General features: G+C 46.6%; 1 protein-coding gene across 9 annotated transcripts in view; it reads right to left on the bottom strand.

Moving 5' to 3' along the window:
• PCNX1 (pecanex 1) overlaps nucleotides 1-2,379 on the bottom strand; it is a 169,862-nt gene extending 167,483 nt beyond the window's left edge. For all 9 annotated transcript variants that reach the window (XM_058739509.1, XM_058739513.1, XM_058739511.1 and 6 more), the window contains exon 1: nucleotides 1,882-2,379. In XM_058739509.1, the coding sequence (XP_058595492.1) occupies nucleotides 1,882-2,034 (153 nt within the window). In that variant the 5' untranslated portion in view covers nucleotides 2,035-2,379. The remainder of the gene's footprint in view (nucleotides 1-1,881) is intronic.
• Nucleotides 2,380-13,745: the final 11,366 nt, after the last annotated feature.

Genomic DNA, 13,745 nt, shown 5'->3' with positions numbered 1-13,745 from the left:
TGTGAATTAAATTCAACTGAATAAACTCCCAAAATGAAACAGTAAACTCAATGTATTGCTCTCTATTTATGCTAATTTCCTTTAGTAATGTTTGCTGATTACACAGCGACTTAGCCCCTAACACAGCTCACGTGCTCACATGGAAACCTTACACTGCAACACAGCAACTAATCCTTGCATCTGAAGTACCAGTTTCAGTTTTAAGTTCACAATTCTCTTGGATGTAAGAGAAATCTGCCATGAAAGCTCTGTGACAGCCTGAGGATTCTTATACCCAAAGTAATTAACCTGTTCGTTAATGATGTCATATTCCTGGAAGGTAGAGCAGTGCAAATAGAACCCCCTAGGGCAGAATTAATTGAAAATTATAACACTTCACGACAAATTTTCAGAATGGGACAAGACTGAACAAGTCCCCTAAAAAAATTATAAAATAAGAAGTCATCAGCATTTTTTTAAATGTCCTTTTTATCTGCAGCAATACGTCCCTTCAAAACAATTTTGACGTAAAACTAAAATCTGCTTGGGAATGTAAAATTTCGCACGTCTTCCCCCAAGCAGGCACTTTCCTGCCAATCAGTGAAAAGGAGCTTCACTTAGGAAAGGATCGGGTGTTCTCACTCACTACAGCACTTCTCAGGCATACTCCCAGATTTTCTAATCCAGCGCCTTTACTATAGCTCCATAAAGAACCACAAAGTTAACAGAAATACATTAAAAGGAACGCTCCTAAAACAAAAAAGTTATCATCCTTTCCTCCCTTCCGGTTACTTTAAAAATTTAACCGAAGCTTAAAAATATTAACTTAAGTTTAAGTATCATCTCTCTTCCACATTAGTCACCCTAACGCCCCACCCTAACCTAACGTGTTTAAAAACACAAACAAAACAAACAAAACATGCGTACAACTTTCAGCGAAAAGACAGCGTAAAAACAAGCCCAGATCGTTCGGAGAGGCTGATCGTACTGAATTCAGCAACAGGCAGCACTTCCTTTTTCCTATCAGTAAACGGCCTTGAACCAATCCAAACAAATCTGAAATGCCAGCCAGATTCCCCGTATCTCCCCCGCTCCCTCCCCACAAAGCTGGCCTGGAAACACAGCAGCCGCTGACCACAGAGCTGAACAGAAAAGAACCAGCACAAACAATGATTTTTGGAGGCAGGAAGGTCAGGAGCCAGGTTTTCAAACACCACCTGGTCGCGAGTTAGAGCCCGGCCGCCCCGCAATTACATTCCCCACCGAGCGGCACGCACTCCTCCCCCGCGCCGAGGGCCCCGCACGCGGATTCGAGGCGAGGTGGGGCGCGGAGACAGAACCGCCTCGGGTGAAGGGAGTGCCCAAGGGGTGCCCGGGCGCCCGCGGAACGGAGCGCAAATAAGCACGCGTGCCAAGGATGAATGCGGCGTCCCTTAGGAGCACAGTGCTCGGCGCTTGCCACAAAACGCGGAGGGCAGGGAGCCCCAGTCGGGCTTTCCTCCCCGGGTGCAACGGGCTGGAGGGGCTACAGGTTCAGGACCCCTGAGAAGGGGCCCCGGAGGCTACTACTTCCCCGTAAAAGGGTGGGGCACACGGGGGCGCAGGTAGGGGCTGCTGCTACTGCTCCGTCCCTCCTGTCATCACCGACGTAGGGGACACCCTAAAGAGCAGAGAGGGGGGGCTGGGTGGGGGAGGGGAGTACTAGAGCCAGCGGGGCAGTGGGCCCGAGGGGGCGGCGGGCCGGCGGGCGCGCGCGCGCCGGGGCGAGGAGAAGGCGCGACCCCGGCCCGGAGCCCGGGAGGCGCGAGCAGCCGCCGGACTGCGGAACGCCAGCGCTGCCCGGCCAGCGACCAGGGGAAGCGGGAAAGGGGCCACCCTCCTCCCCGCCCCCACCACACTCACCATGTAGAGGGTGAAGGGCAGGCCGAGCAGAAAGAGCCACAGGTAGAGGTGCAGCGCGTTCACGAAGGTGGCCTGGTGCGGGTCGTAGTACCAGCCCCCGCTGAGCGCGGCCCACACCCCCTGCCGGAGGATCTGCAGCGTCTGCGACCCCATCCCCACCCGGCGCCGCCGCCGCCGCCGCCGCCGCCGTCCCCGCCCCGGCCCCAGCTCGGCCTCGGTCGCCGGAGCCCGCAGCTGCCCCGTCTATCCCCCTCCGGAGCTCCGGGAGAGCGGGCCGGCGCTCCGGCGGTCGCTAGGGCTGCTGCAGGAGGAGGAGGAGGAGGCAGCGAACGAGAAGGAGGAGGAGACCGAGAAGGCGGCGAGCGGCGGGGCGGAGGAGAGCGGAGAAGAGGAGGAGACCAGCCTCCACAGCGCCGCCGCCATCTTGTCTCCTAACACCCGGAGCCGGAGCCAGGCCCCCGTGCCCGCGGCCCGTCAGCGCCGCCGCCGCCGCGACCCCCGCCGGCCGCCAGCCCTGGGCCCGGCGGAGAGGGAGGCCCGGCGCCCGGGAGGGACGGGGAGCAAGCCGCGCCCCCTCCAGCCCCTCCTCTCCTCTCCCTCCGCCCCCCGGGCCGGCTCTCCGCGGGTGCGCGCAGCGCCTCGGCTGCGGCGGGCGCCTCCTGGCGGCGCCCGGGAGAAGCGCGCGCAGACGCGGGCCGGGCCCGGGACTGGGGCGGGGCGGGGGGAGTTGGGGTGGTGCTGGACTCTGGGAGACTCTTTTCTGCCCCTGGCAAACCACCCTGCCAAGTGCCTTGACCAGTCCCCCCAAACGGGGACTGTCATACTCCCAAACCTTGTCTTTAGAACCATGTCAGCATCCTGGCTGACGTTTTATCATGTTTATTTTAGTTAACACCTGGGAACAGTGAGGCTAATATCTGCGATGCTTAGTTGAAGGCCATGCAGAATTCAATACAGCTGGTGACTAATGAAAAGTCACCAACGCGCTCAATTTGAGCAAGAACTGTGTTGGCCCTTGGAGGGAGCTGGGGGCCCTCGGGTGAGAAAAACAGCCACGCCAGGATTGTGAGGATTTACTACTAACAAAGACAGATAAATTAATAGAAATTTCAAGAGACGTAACAGTCTAGGGTAGACAGGTTTATCATTCTATACACGGTGATTTTATATTTTCACGTGCTGTAACTTGTAGCCATTTTTATTAATAGGCCAATCTAAACTGTGGGTCTTATAGCTCTCTTACTGCTGTAGAGACTGGGAATCATTCTTGCCTCTTTGGAACGTTTGTAAGGTATTTCTGATCTCATTGAATGAAATGTTTTTTTAAGTTTGAAGTTTGAGTTTAATTATTATAGCAATAAAAGTACTCTATACGCCTGCATTAAACCTGCTGGAATTAATCAGAAATGCAAGAGAGCCAAAAGAAACTGGTGCTATTTTAAGAAAAGTATTGAAAAACCATTGCAATACCTCCGGGGGCCATACCACTTTACGGTTCAAATATGTTCATTCCCATTTCATCTGACCTGCACAACGCTAGGGGAAGGACAGCACAGAAGCTATCCTTATTTTATGCATAAGGAAACTGAAGTGTAAAGAAACTGTGTCCTCATAAGTAATGGTGGTTTGAGAAGACCTCTGAAACCAGCAGTCATTCTAACTGCTGCAACTGAAATTTAATGTAGAAGTTTATTTCTCAGCAATCCACCTCATCCATTCAGACAAGAATTTGAACTGATCAGTACTGCTAGGCAGCTTTTGGTTACCTGTGGCCAGTTTAAACATATGACCAATGGTTCTCAAGTGTATTCTCAGGACCAATTGTGTCACCACACCTGAGAACTTTGTTAGAAATGCAAAGTCTCAGGCATCGCTCCAGAGAAACTCTGGGTGTGGGACCCAGCCATCTGTTTATTTATTTTCAGAGAGAGAGCACAAGTGGGAGAGGGACAGAGAGAAGGAGAGACAATCTTAAGCAGGTCCCCGCGCCATCATGGCAGAGCCTGATGTGGGGCCCGAACTCAAGCCATGAGGTCGTGACCTGCACTGAGATCAAGGGTTGGAAGCTTAAGTGACTGAGCCACTCTGGCTGGTCCCACAACAATCTGTTTTAACAAGCCCTCCAAAAGATTACAATGTACCTTAGAGGTTGAAACTACCATTGTAGAACATTGTCCCCAGCCTTGATTTGTTTATTTCCTATGACCACAAAGCCATCAAGTTCCAATAAGATGCCTTCATATTGTGAGACACAAATGAACACTGGCCAAAATATACTTTAAAATATATTAGTATGTCTGGGGGCACCCGGGTGGCTCAGTCAGTTAAGTGTCCAACTCTTGGTTTTGGCTCAGGTCCTGATCTCACAGCTCGTGGGTTCAAGCCCTGCATTGGGCTCTATATGGACAGCACAGAGCCTGCTTGGGATTCTCTCTCCCTCTCTCTTTCTGCAACACCCCTCCCTCCCACTCCCGCTCCCTCTCTCTCTCTCTCTTTCTCAAAAATAAATAAACATAAAAATGTTTATGTCTGAAAGCACAATCAAGTTTAAATAATGTAATTTGACAATGAAACTAGTGGTCTTGAGGCTTGGTTTTAGACATAAGGTATTGTCAACTGTTCATTTGTTTCTCCTAAAAGAGACAGGAAAGCTCTCTGAGCAGGTTTTGGAAGTGATCCCAAGCACTTCCAACACAAACAAAGATGTAAACAAGGATAAAATTCCAGTACCACATCAGTTTCCACACCAGCGAATATCTGCTTTCGTTTAATGTAAAAGGATTAACTGTAATAAGGGTGAGGTAGACTGGAAGAAGCGGAGACCAGACCTAGATACATCATGGAATTGGAGGCAGACACAGCTGGCGTGATGAGCAGGCAACCGGAAGACAGTATCTGAAGGGTAGGGCACAGGCAGCGGCCAGGAAAGCAGCCAGCATGACGCTGGTTCAACACAGAGAATGCAAGTGTTGTAAGCCAGTGGGCAGCTGGAACACAACCTTGGGAAATCCAGGAGCAGACAAAAAATTGGGAAATTGTGGCAGGCATTAAGAAAATATGTTGCTTGTAGCAAAGCCCCAGCTTCAGTGCTGTCTTCCAGGTCTGGATTCCTCTCCTTATAAGGAATTGATGAAAACAAATAGAATTCAGGTCTTTGAGATAATGTACTAGACAAGCTTGCAGGGCAGGGACTTGGGCTCGGGGTGATAAGACAGGTATCCAAAGGCTAGATGTGGCAAAGGGAGACGTAAAAACAAAGCAGGAACTTAATACCCAGAACTGAGACTGAATTTCACATTGATCACGGTCGCCTTGTACTGAGGTCCCAGAATGTTAATACAGAACTCTCATTCCCTTCCAATATGGCTGGGATTGATCCAGGAGCCTAGAGATGAGAATCGACTGACAACCAGCCACTGAGTGAAAGGGGGCCAGCAGAATAAGCAGGCCCAGAAGGCAGGGAAGGCAGTTATAGACTACATTTTTCAGCCCTGGACTGGCAAACGCCTTTTAGAAAAATGCTTATTAGCTAAGTTAGCCATTGAAAGAATTCAATGAAATGGATGACCTTTTTGAAAGACTGACTCAGTCTTTGGAGTGGGGGTGGAAGGAGAGAACCCTACGATGCTTTTTATCTGGAGCTTTCAACATGTTTATGAATGCTGCCACAATGAGCTTTCTATTTTATGGACAGGGAGCCAAGGCACAGAGAGGTTAAATGGTTTGCCCAAGGTAATATACCCTAAATTATAAGAGCAGGACAAAAACTGAGGAATCTAATTTGCTAAGTGTTAGTCCTCTGAGCCCTGCACAAAAGCTATTAACAATGATACACTTAGCATGTCAAAGTTAGCGGCAGTGACATACTACCAAGCCACCACCTGACTTTTGCTCATCTTTCAGCTAATTCTATTAAAATTATACTTCCTGACTTCATGGGCCCCTTGAGGACTGGGGATGCTCTGCCAGCGTGTGCTCCTCTCCTGCCTGAAAGGAACAAAGCTGAGTGGGCAAAACCTTCTAATAACCCCCACGCAAGCCCGCCTCGGAGCAGAGGCAAACAAACCGCAGCTCTGGTCCGTTTATGCGGCAACAATTACATACCTTGGACGTTATTGCCCAAGTGTCCCGCCAGCAACCTGAATGTAGCAGGTATCCATGGTTTCTCCCTCAACCCAAACCAGCCCTTCTTCTGATGTGTTTCTCTTCATGAAACCGGTATTTTCCAACTAACTCCAACCTGAAACCTCACATACCCTCCTCCCCCGTGGTCTAGTCTCCTGCCGTCTTTCTCCTGCCTGACCCTTCCTTCGCAAGGTCGATCTCCCATCCTGGTGGATACCCTCATCAACTCGTACCAAACAGCCTCTCTCACCTCCAATCTCTCTTCAAAATCATTCTACCTTCCACCAACAAATCAACGCCCCTAATCCACTTTTTCTGTGCCCCTCCTTTTCTCAGAAGCTTTCAATTCCCTCCTGGTGCCTCCAGTACTAAAGGTATACTCCTTAGCCAGGCCTTCAAGGTCCCCCACAATGGAATCCCACTCACTATCCTCCCTAACGTAGCTCCCACTACTCCCAATCGTAAACCCTTTCAGTATATCCATTTATTTAATTTAATCTACACGCCCGTCTGTTTATTAATTCCTGCCTCTATGCTTTTACTGAGACCATTTGCCTTACCTAGAAAAACTTATTCCTCCACCTGCCTACTGAAGTTTGCTGTGACTAACTTCAAATCCATTCATCTGTTTCTTGAATAGCCTAAAGCACTCCTTTGTTCCATTCATGTAGCGCTGAACTGTGTGCTACTGTGCATCCCTCCAACCAAATTGTACATTCCTTGAGGGCAAGGCACTTCTCAGCCCGTCCCACCATGCCTAGCAGAAAGCTGATATGATCAATTGACAATCCATGTAAGTTGAAAAAATAAAGCATTACAGGGGCGCCTGAGTGACTCAGTTGGTTAAGCATCAGACTTCAGCTTAGGTCATGATCTCGTGGTTCGTGAGTTCGAGCCCCACATCGATCAGGCTCTGTGCTGACACCTCAGAGCCTGGAGCCTACTCCTAATTCTGGGTCTCCCTCTCTCTCTGACCCTCCCCCACTTGCACTCTGTCTCTCTGTCAAAAATAAATAAAGATTTAAAAAAAAAATTTTTTTTAAAGAAAAAATAAAGCATTACAGAAGGCAATGACTTTTCAGTTAAAGATTTCACCTGTCTTAGGTTTCACCTGGTAACTCTTCAACATTCAAAGGCATTATCACCAGCTTAGAAAAACTATGGAATGAAGGTTAGGATAATTTGGAAGAGAAAGGAAGTGCCTTAGAATCCTTCCCTGAATCTCTTTTTAGTTATATGCTACATACCATTTTATATCATATCAGGAAAATAAATGTCAAAGCAGGGGAGGTGAATCCTACATTATATAATTATAAAACACCAATCAATATCTGGGTACAGAGCTAAAAAGTAAAGCACCTCATCCTTCTTGGAAATCTCAAGAAGATTTTTTTTTAACTTTTTTTTTTTTAACTTTTTAAAAATTTTTAAATATTCATTTATTTAAGTAACCTTTACACCCAACATGGTGCTCGAACCCACGACCCTGAGATCAAGAGTTGCATGATCTTCCATCTGAACCAGCCAGGTGCCCTGCTACTGGGTTTTTTAAAATATCAATTCCATGTGAGGAGGTTTTGTGTCATCTTGAGGGGATCTTTTGATATATCTCAAAATCCCAATCCACTATTCTTAAGCTCACACACAACACTTTTAGGGCAGGACAATGAAAGGAAAGGGGAAGTGTATAAGATATCGTAAAACTCCCCAGATGCTGGTAATCCCTGAATTAGAAACAAAATGCACATGTATTATTTCCCATCTTTTCACATTTAAGGATTCTTCTATCTCAACGGATGTCTGATATGTTTGTACCATATTAAAGGTCTTGCTTACCTTTCTGTTTCAGCCACAGTAGCGTAATGCTGGCAGGACCTGTTGGACCAAGTGATCTCGCTGGGTGATTCCCTGAAGAGCTCACCTGATTGGTAGCCGTCAGTGTCATCTAGAACACCTGCCTGTAGTTACGCAGAAAATGAGAGTTGTCACTCTGGAGGCTGGATGTCTGGCTCTTCTGGCAAGAACATTCCTTGGTGGGAAGTGGTGGCCAGTAGTGGAAATATTACGGGGTGTGCGATCAACCTGTGTTTCAATTCAGAGTCATCTACTTTCTAAGTCTGTCCTAGCCCCAAATCAAGAAATCCAAGCAGAATTGAAGAATTCTGGGAAATTAGGGGCGCCTGGGTGGCTCAGCCGGTTAAGCGTCCGACTTCAGCTCGGGTCACGATCTCACCATCCGTGAGTTCGAGCCCCGCGTCGAACTGAGCTGAGCTGATGGCTCAGAGCCTGGAGCCTGCTTCCGGTTCTGTGTCTCCCTCTCTCTCTGCCCCTCGCCCATTTGTGCTCTGTCTCTCTCTGTCTCAAAAATAAATAAACGTTAAAAAAAAAAAAAATTCTGGGAAATTCAATGTGGCAGACTCATTGCATTTAGTTTTGATAGTTTTTTATTTATTTTTAGTTTTTCGTTATTATTTTTTTAAGTAGGCTCCATGCCCATTGTGGGGCTTGAACTCACGACTCTACTGACTGAGCCGGCCAGACGCCCCTCAATTACTTTTTCTAGCAGCAAAAATAAACAACGATGCAATAAAAAGATCTGTCCCTTGGAGATTTTCCATAGCTTTCTTTATGGAAACCTCGACAGCACGTGGGAATGTATTTCTTATGAATTTTGTTTGTTCTTTTGGCTTTGTTTTTGGTTTTTGGTTTTATTTTTGTTTTTGCTTTGCCTGTTGTCACTGGGATTCAGCAGCTGTTAATATACATCACCATTTTCTAAATATGCACAAATAGTGTATTTTGTATATATGTCCCAGGGAATGATATCTTCAGGATGAAATCTCCCAATTAAATCAGTAGAGATCATGATGCAAACTAAAAGCTCCTAGTCCATCCAGTTTTCTCTTTCTCTCAGTATTTCCATTGTTTAAACTCATTTTGCTCTCACGTCCTGTGACAAGTGTTTTTCAACATGTAACCCATGAATCCCGCACCCCCAAATCACAATCTATTAAGAACATTCCAAATTCTAGTACATCTCTCCGCAGGGTATCGAAAAACTCCTCCAGTGTTGGAAATCCCTGAAGCAGAGAATTAATATGAGCACCTATTGTTTTCCATCTTTTGCTATCAAAAGGTAGAATTCCAAGCAGTCAATAGAACATTGAAGGAGCTTTTAACAACTGATATGGATTGATCTTTAAGATATACGGTTAAGTGAAAAAAAGAAGTGTAGGACAGTGTGTATAACATGCTGTTGTTTGCATAAAGGGAAAAAAAAGCATATTTTATATGGGATTACGTATTGAATGTCCCTAACAGAACATCTGAGACAATGGCAGCAGGAGTTGCCACAGGGGTGAAAGACTTACTTTTCATTGCATGTCTTTTGTACTTTATGAATTTCATGTCACATGCATATTACTCATTTTTAAAAAATAATAAGTTGGAAAATAACGGAGATCCTTAGGTTCCACTTAGGTCTCACTAACTTGAAATCTCTAACACGCGCCCCAGAGATCTGCATGTTAAGGGCCCTATCCTGCAAACCTGTATTGAGAACCACTGTCCCCAACCGTTCTTTTTTTTTTTTTTCTTTAAGTCCTTCCTTCTTTTCTTTTTCCTGACCCCCCTCCCACCACCACCACCACCACCTCTCCTGCCCTCAGTTCCTCATCTCGTGTAGGGGTTTGCAATGCAATCATTCCAAGGCCGGTGCTTTTTTCACTCCTTTCCCTCCCACTCTTACCATCCACCACACCACAACCCAGGACGATCTGCCTCTTCTACCTTCACACAGGCTAACCTCCCAGGTTCTAATCTCAGCTGCCACCTGGATTCTTCCTGACAGTTCTTTGGTTCCCAGTTATTAGCTGCTTCACCCCTCGTAATGACTTTTTTTTTTAATTTTTTTTCAACTTTTTTTTTTTTTAATTTATTTTTGGGACAGAGAGAGACAGAGCATGAACGGGGGAGGGGCAGAGAGAGAGGGAGACACAGAATCGGAAACAGGCTCCAGGCTCCGAGCCATCAGCCCAGAGCCTGACGCGGGGCTGGAACTCACGGACTGCGAGATCGTGACCTGGCTGAGGTCGGACGCTTAACCGACTGCGCCACCCAGGCGCCCCCCCCCCCCCCCCCGTAATGACTTTTAAAAGCTTGCCAAACCTGTTGGGATGAGCACTGGGTGTTGTATGGAAACCAATTTGACAATAAATTTCATATATTTAAAAAAAATAAAAATTAAATTAAATTAAAAAAAAAAAAAAAGCTTGCCAATGTTCCCAAGACATCTACACCCCTCTCGCTCCCATAGGCACAAAGAAAATAGAGGATATCAGACTGGCATCTCTCAATTTCCTGCCCTCCTACTTCTATATTTATCACACATGCATCCATCTTCCCTTCCCTCTTTTTTTTCCTTCTCTGAGTGGAACAGGAGTCGTTCTGCCTAAGGAACTTGCTCCACCTGGCTCTCTGGATCCCCCCGCCTCCCGCAATCTCTGAACCATACTCAACCTGTTAACCTTGACTCCTTGGGCACCAAAAAGCATTCTCATTCTACTGATTCTTTCCTTCAGCCTACCAACAGGCACTGTCCTCCATAAACCTTCTGCTTGCTCCAGCGTCCACCCTCCTTCTCCTCTGCTTCCCAGCCACGTTTATTAAGACTGGAAGGATGCTCCTCACCTGCCTTGAACTTAACTCTGGTCACTGCTCTTGCCCCAAGTCACCAGTGATTTCCTGGTTGCCAAGTCCAGCAGACACTTTTCGGTCCCTGTCTTATCTAACCTTTTTGCTCCTGGGTCATTGCACTCTCTTCCTGGTTTCCTGTCACCTCCCTCCCTGATTATCCTAGACTCGGTCTCCTCTATGGAGTCCTCCTTGCATTCCTCAAAGGTTGTCAGTGGAGTAAGAAGGGGAAAAAATGTCCTATTACCCACTTCCAGGGGATGCTAAAGCCTCACACCCTGAGTCCTGTAGTGACCTCAGCCTGTGGAAAGTACCAGAAAGTGAAAACCGAGTCCATATGAGGGGCGATTAGAAACACATCACCTCCAAATTATTGGTGCAAATTAGTGTCTCGGGAGCAGAACAGTAAGGTCTGCTGTAAGTATTCCAGCTGTGATCTATATTTGCTTTTGGGGTTTCATTTTAAATCCTTCACTCCTGATAGCCTCAGGCTACTAGGAGTTCTTAAACTTCTAATCTCTAATTTATGAAGAGCTTTTTATAAGCATTTATTTATTTAGCCTTCAGGGTTGTACTTTGAAAACCTGACCTTAACTTATTGGGATTTGCTTGGCCCAGCCTCTCTACCAATCTGCTTCCAAGTGGCCTTTTTGGCTGGTATTTAGTTTTTCGTCATAAAAAAAATTTTTTTTTTACTTTTTTTTATCACAGGAAATATAGAAAAGGGAGATAAAACTCACCCAGTAGGCCCCCTACCCAGTCACAACCACAGAAAATGTTGGAATCCTTCTCTGTCTCTCCACTCCATCCCCCTGGCTACTTCTGTACCATATTCTACTCGGAGTTCAGAGCCTGATTGGGAAAGTTTCTATGTCAACACATGCCATGTGCCTTGGCAGTTTGCTAAGTCTGAGAAACTTCAGGAGGTATTTTTTCCTTCTGACTTACCCATGTGTTTCATAGATTCTTGGAAATACTCCTCTGTGACATGGGTATTAGCCTACAGCTTCAAGTAACAGAAAATTGGATTCAAACTCACATAAACGATGAGGAAAAGTGTTGCTTCATACCGCTGCAAGCCCAGGAGGTAGGGCGGCTTCAAGGGCAGTTTAATGTAGTGGCCCTGGATCTGTTTCTCTGCAGTCTCCTGACATGACCTCCTCAATGGGTTGGCTTTCACCTAAAGCTGCTCCCTACATGGAGGCAAAATGGCTGTGGCGGTGACTGGTTCCACCTAGAAATGCCATCAATTTAGGCGCACTTCACCTAAGAGCAGGGGCATGTCTTTCCCAGGAGCCTCTGGCATTCTTGAGTCAAGCCTTGTTCTCAGGGCAGTGATATACACTGACTTTGGCCATGGTTCCTGAACCAGTTCCTGGCCATGGGAAAGGACTTGCCCTTAGAGCAGCCAGTCCCAGATGCAGACTGAGACACAGGGGGTATGTTGGGAGTGGTAGATGCCTAAATAAAACTGGATTATGTTAAGAATCAGGGAGAAGAAGGGTGCCTGGGTGGCTCAGTCGGTTGAGCGGCCGACTTCGGCTCAGGTCATGATCTCGCGGTCCATGAGTTCGAACCCCACGTCGGGCTCTGTGCTGACAGCTCAGAGCCTGGAGCCTGTTTCAGATTCTGTGTCTCCCTCTCTCTAACCCTCCCCCGTTCATGCTATGTCTCTCTCTGTCTCAAAAATAAATAAACGTTGGGGCGCCTGGGTGGCGCAGTCGGTTAAGCGTCCGACTTCAGCCAGGTCACGATCTCGCGGTCCGTGAGTTCGAGCCCCGCGTCAGGCTCTGGGCTGATGGCTCGGAGCCTGGAGCCTGTTTCCGATTCTGTGTCTCCCTCTCTCTCTGCCCCTCCCCCGTTCATGCTCTGTCTCTCTCTGTCCCAAAAATAAATTAAAAACGTTGAAAAAAAAATTTTGTGTCTCCCTCTCTCTCTGCCCCTCCCCCGTTCATGCTCTGTCTCTCTCTGTCCCAAAAATAAATAAAAAACGTTGAAAAAAAAATTTTTTTTAATAAAAAAATAAAATAAATAAATAAATAAATAAATAAACGTTAAAAAAAAAAAAGAATCAGGGAGAAGGCTGGGGTGCCTGGGTGGCTCAGTCAGTTAAGTGTCCAACTTCAGCTCAGGTCATGATCTCACCGTTCATGGGTTCAAGACCCTTGTCGGGCTCTGTGCTGACATCTCAGAGCCTGGAGCCTGCGTGGGATTCTGTGTCTCCCTCTCTCCCTGCCCCTCCCCTGCTCGCACTCTGTCGCTCTCTCTCTCTCAAAAATAAACACACATTAAAAAAAAAATTTTTTTTTTTAAATCAGGGAGAAGGAATACAGATGGAACAGGTAGACAATCACACATGGGTTTAGAAACTTGGCCATTTAATCATTCAATTTATGAATCAAATTAATTGTGTTTAATTAATTACCATCAGCAAATTTTGGCCTATTATCACTTTGTATTTCAGTTTTGAAGTTTTCATAGGTGATACCTTCACATAGTTCAATGGGTAGGAAATACCAAACACCAAACAAAAAGTATATACAGTGAAACATCCTTTCTATTACTGACCCCGGATCCTCTGTCTCCCCCTCGCTGTGTGCTCCCCCACCCCCACCGCTCTTGCATGCTCTCTCTGTCTCATAAATAAACATTTAAAAAGTTTCATTTAAAAATTACATAAAAGTGGAGCTGATGCCAAATTGCTCTACCTACTGTTGTGCCAATTTATACCCCCACAGGCACAGTATGAAAGTGCCCGTTTCAGGATACCCTTATCCACAGGGCATGTTATCAGATTTCAGGGATCTATGCTAACCTGATGAATGAAAATTGTCATCTCAGTATGATTTTAATTTAAATTAATTTCTTCTATCGTGAGTGATGCCGAGCCACTTCTGTGTGCCTAGGATCCACTTCTTCCTCTTCCAGCCAGTTCACATGCTTTGCCTATGTTTGTATTACACCATTAGTCTTTCGCTTTCTGATTCGCGGGAGCTCATATGTTAAGGGAAATTAGTCTTTGGTCTGTAATACAGCTGCAAATGTTT

This window comes from Neofelis nebulosa, chromosome 7, assembly GCF_028018385.1.
Source record: "Neofelis nebulosa isolate mNeoNeb1 chromosome 7, mNeoNeb1.pri, whole genome shotgun sequence".
In the NCBI taxonomy this organism is placed as follows: Eukaryota; Metazoa; Chordata; class Mammalia; order Carnivora; family Felidae; genus Neofelis; species Neofelis nebulosa.
Note: the sequence above shows the minus strand (reverse complement) of the source record. Positions and strands in the feature narration are given on the sequence as shown.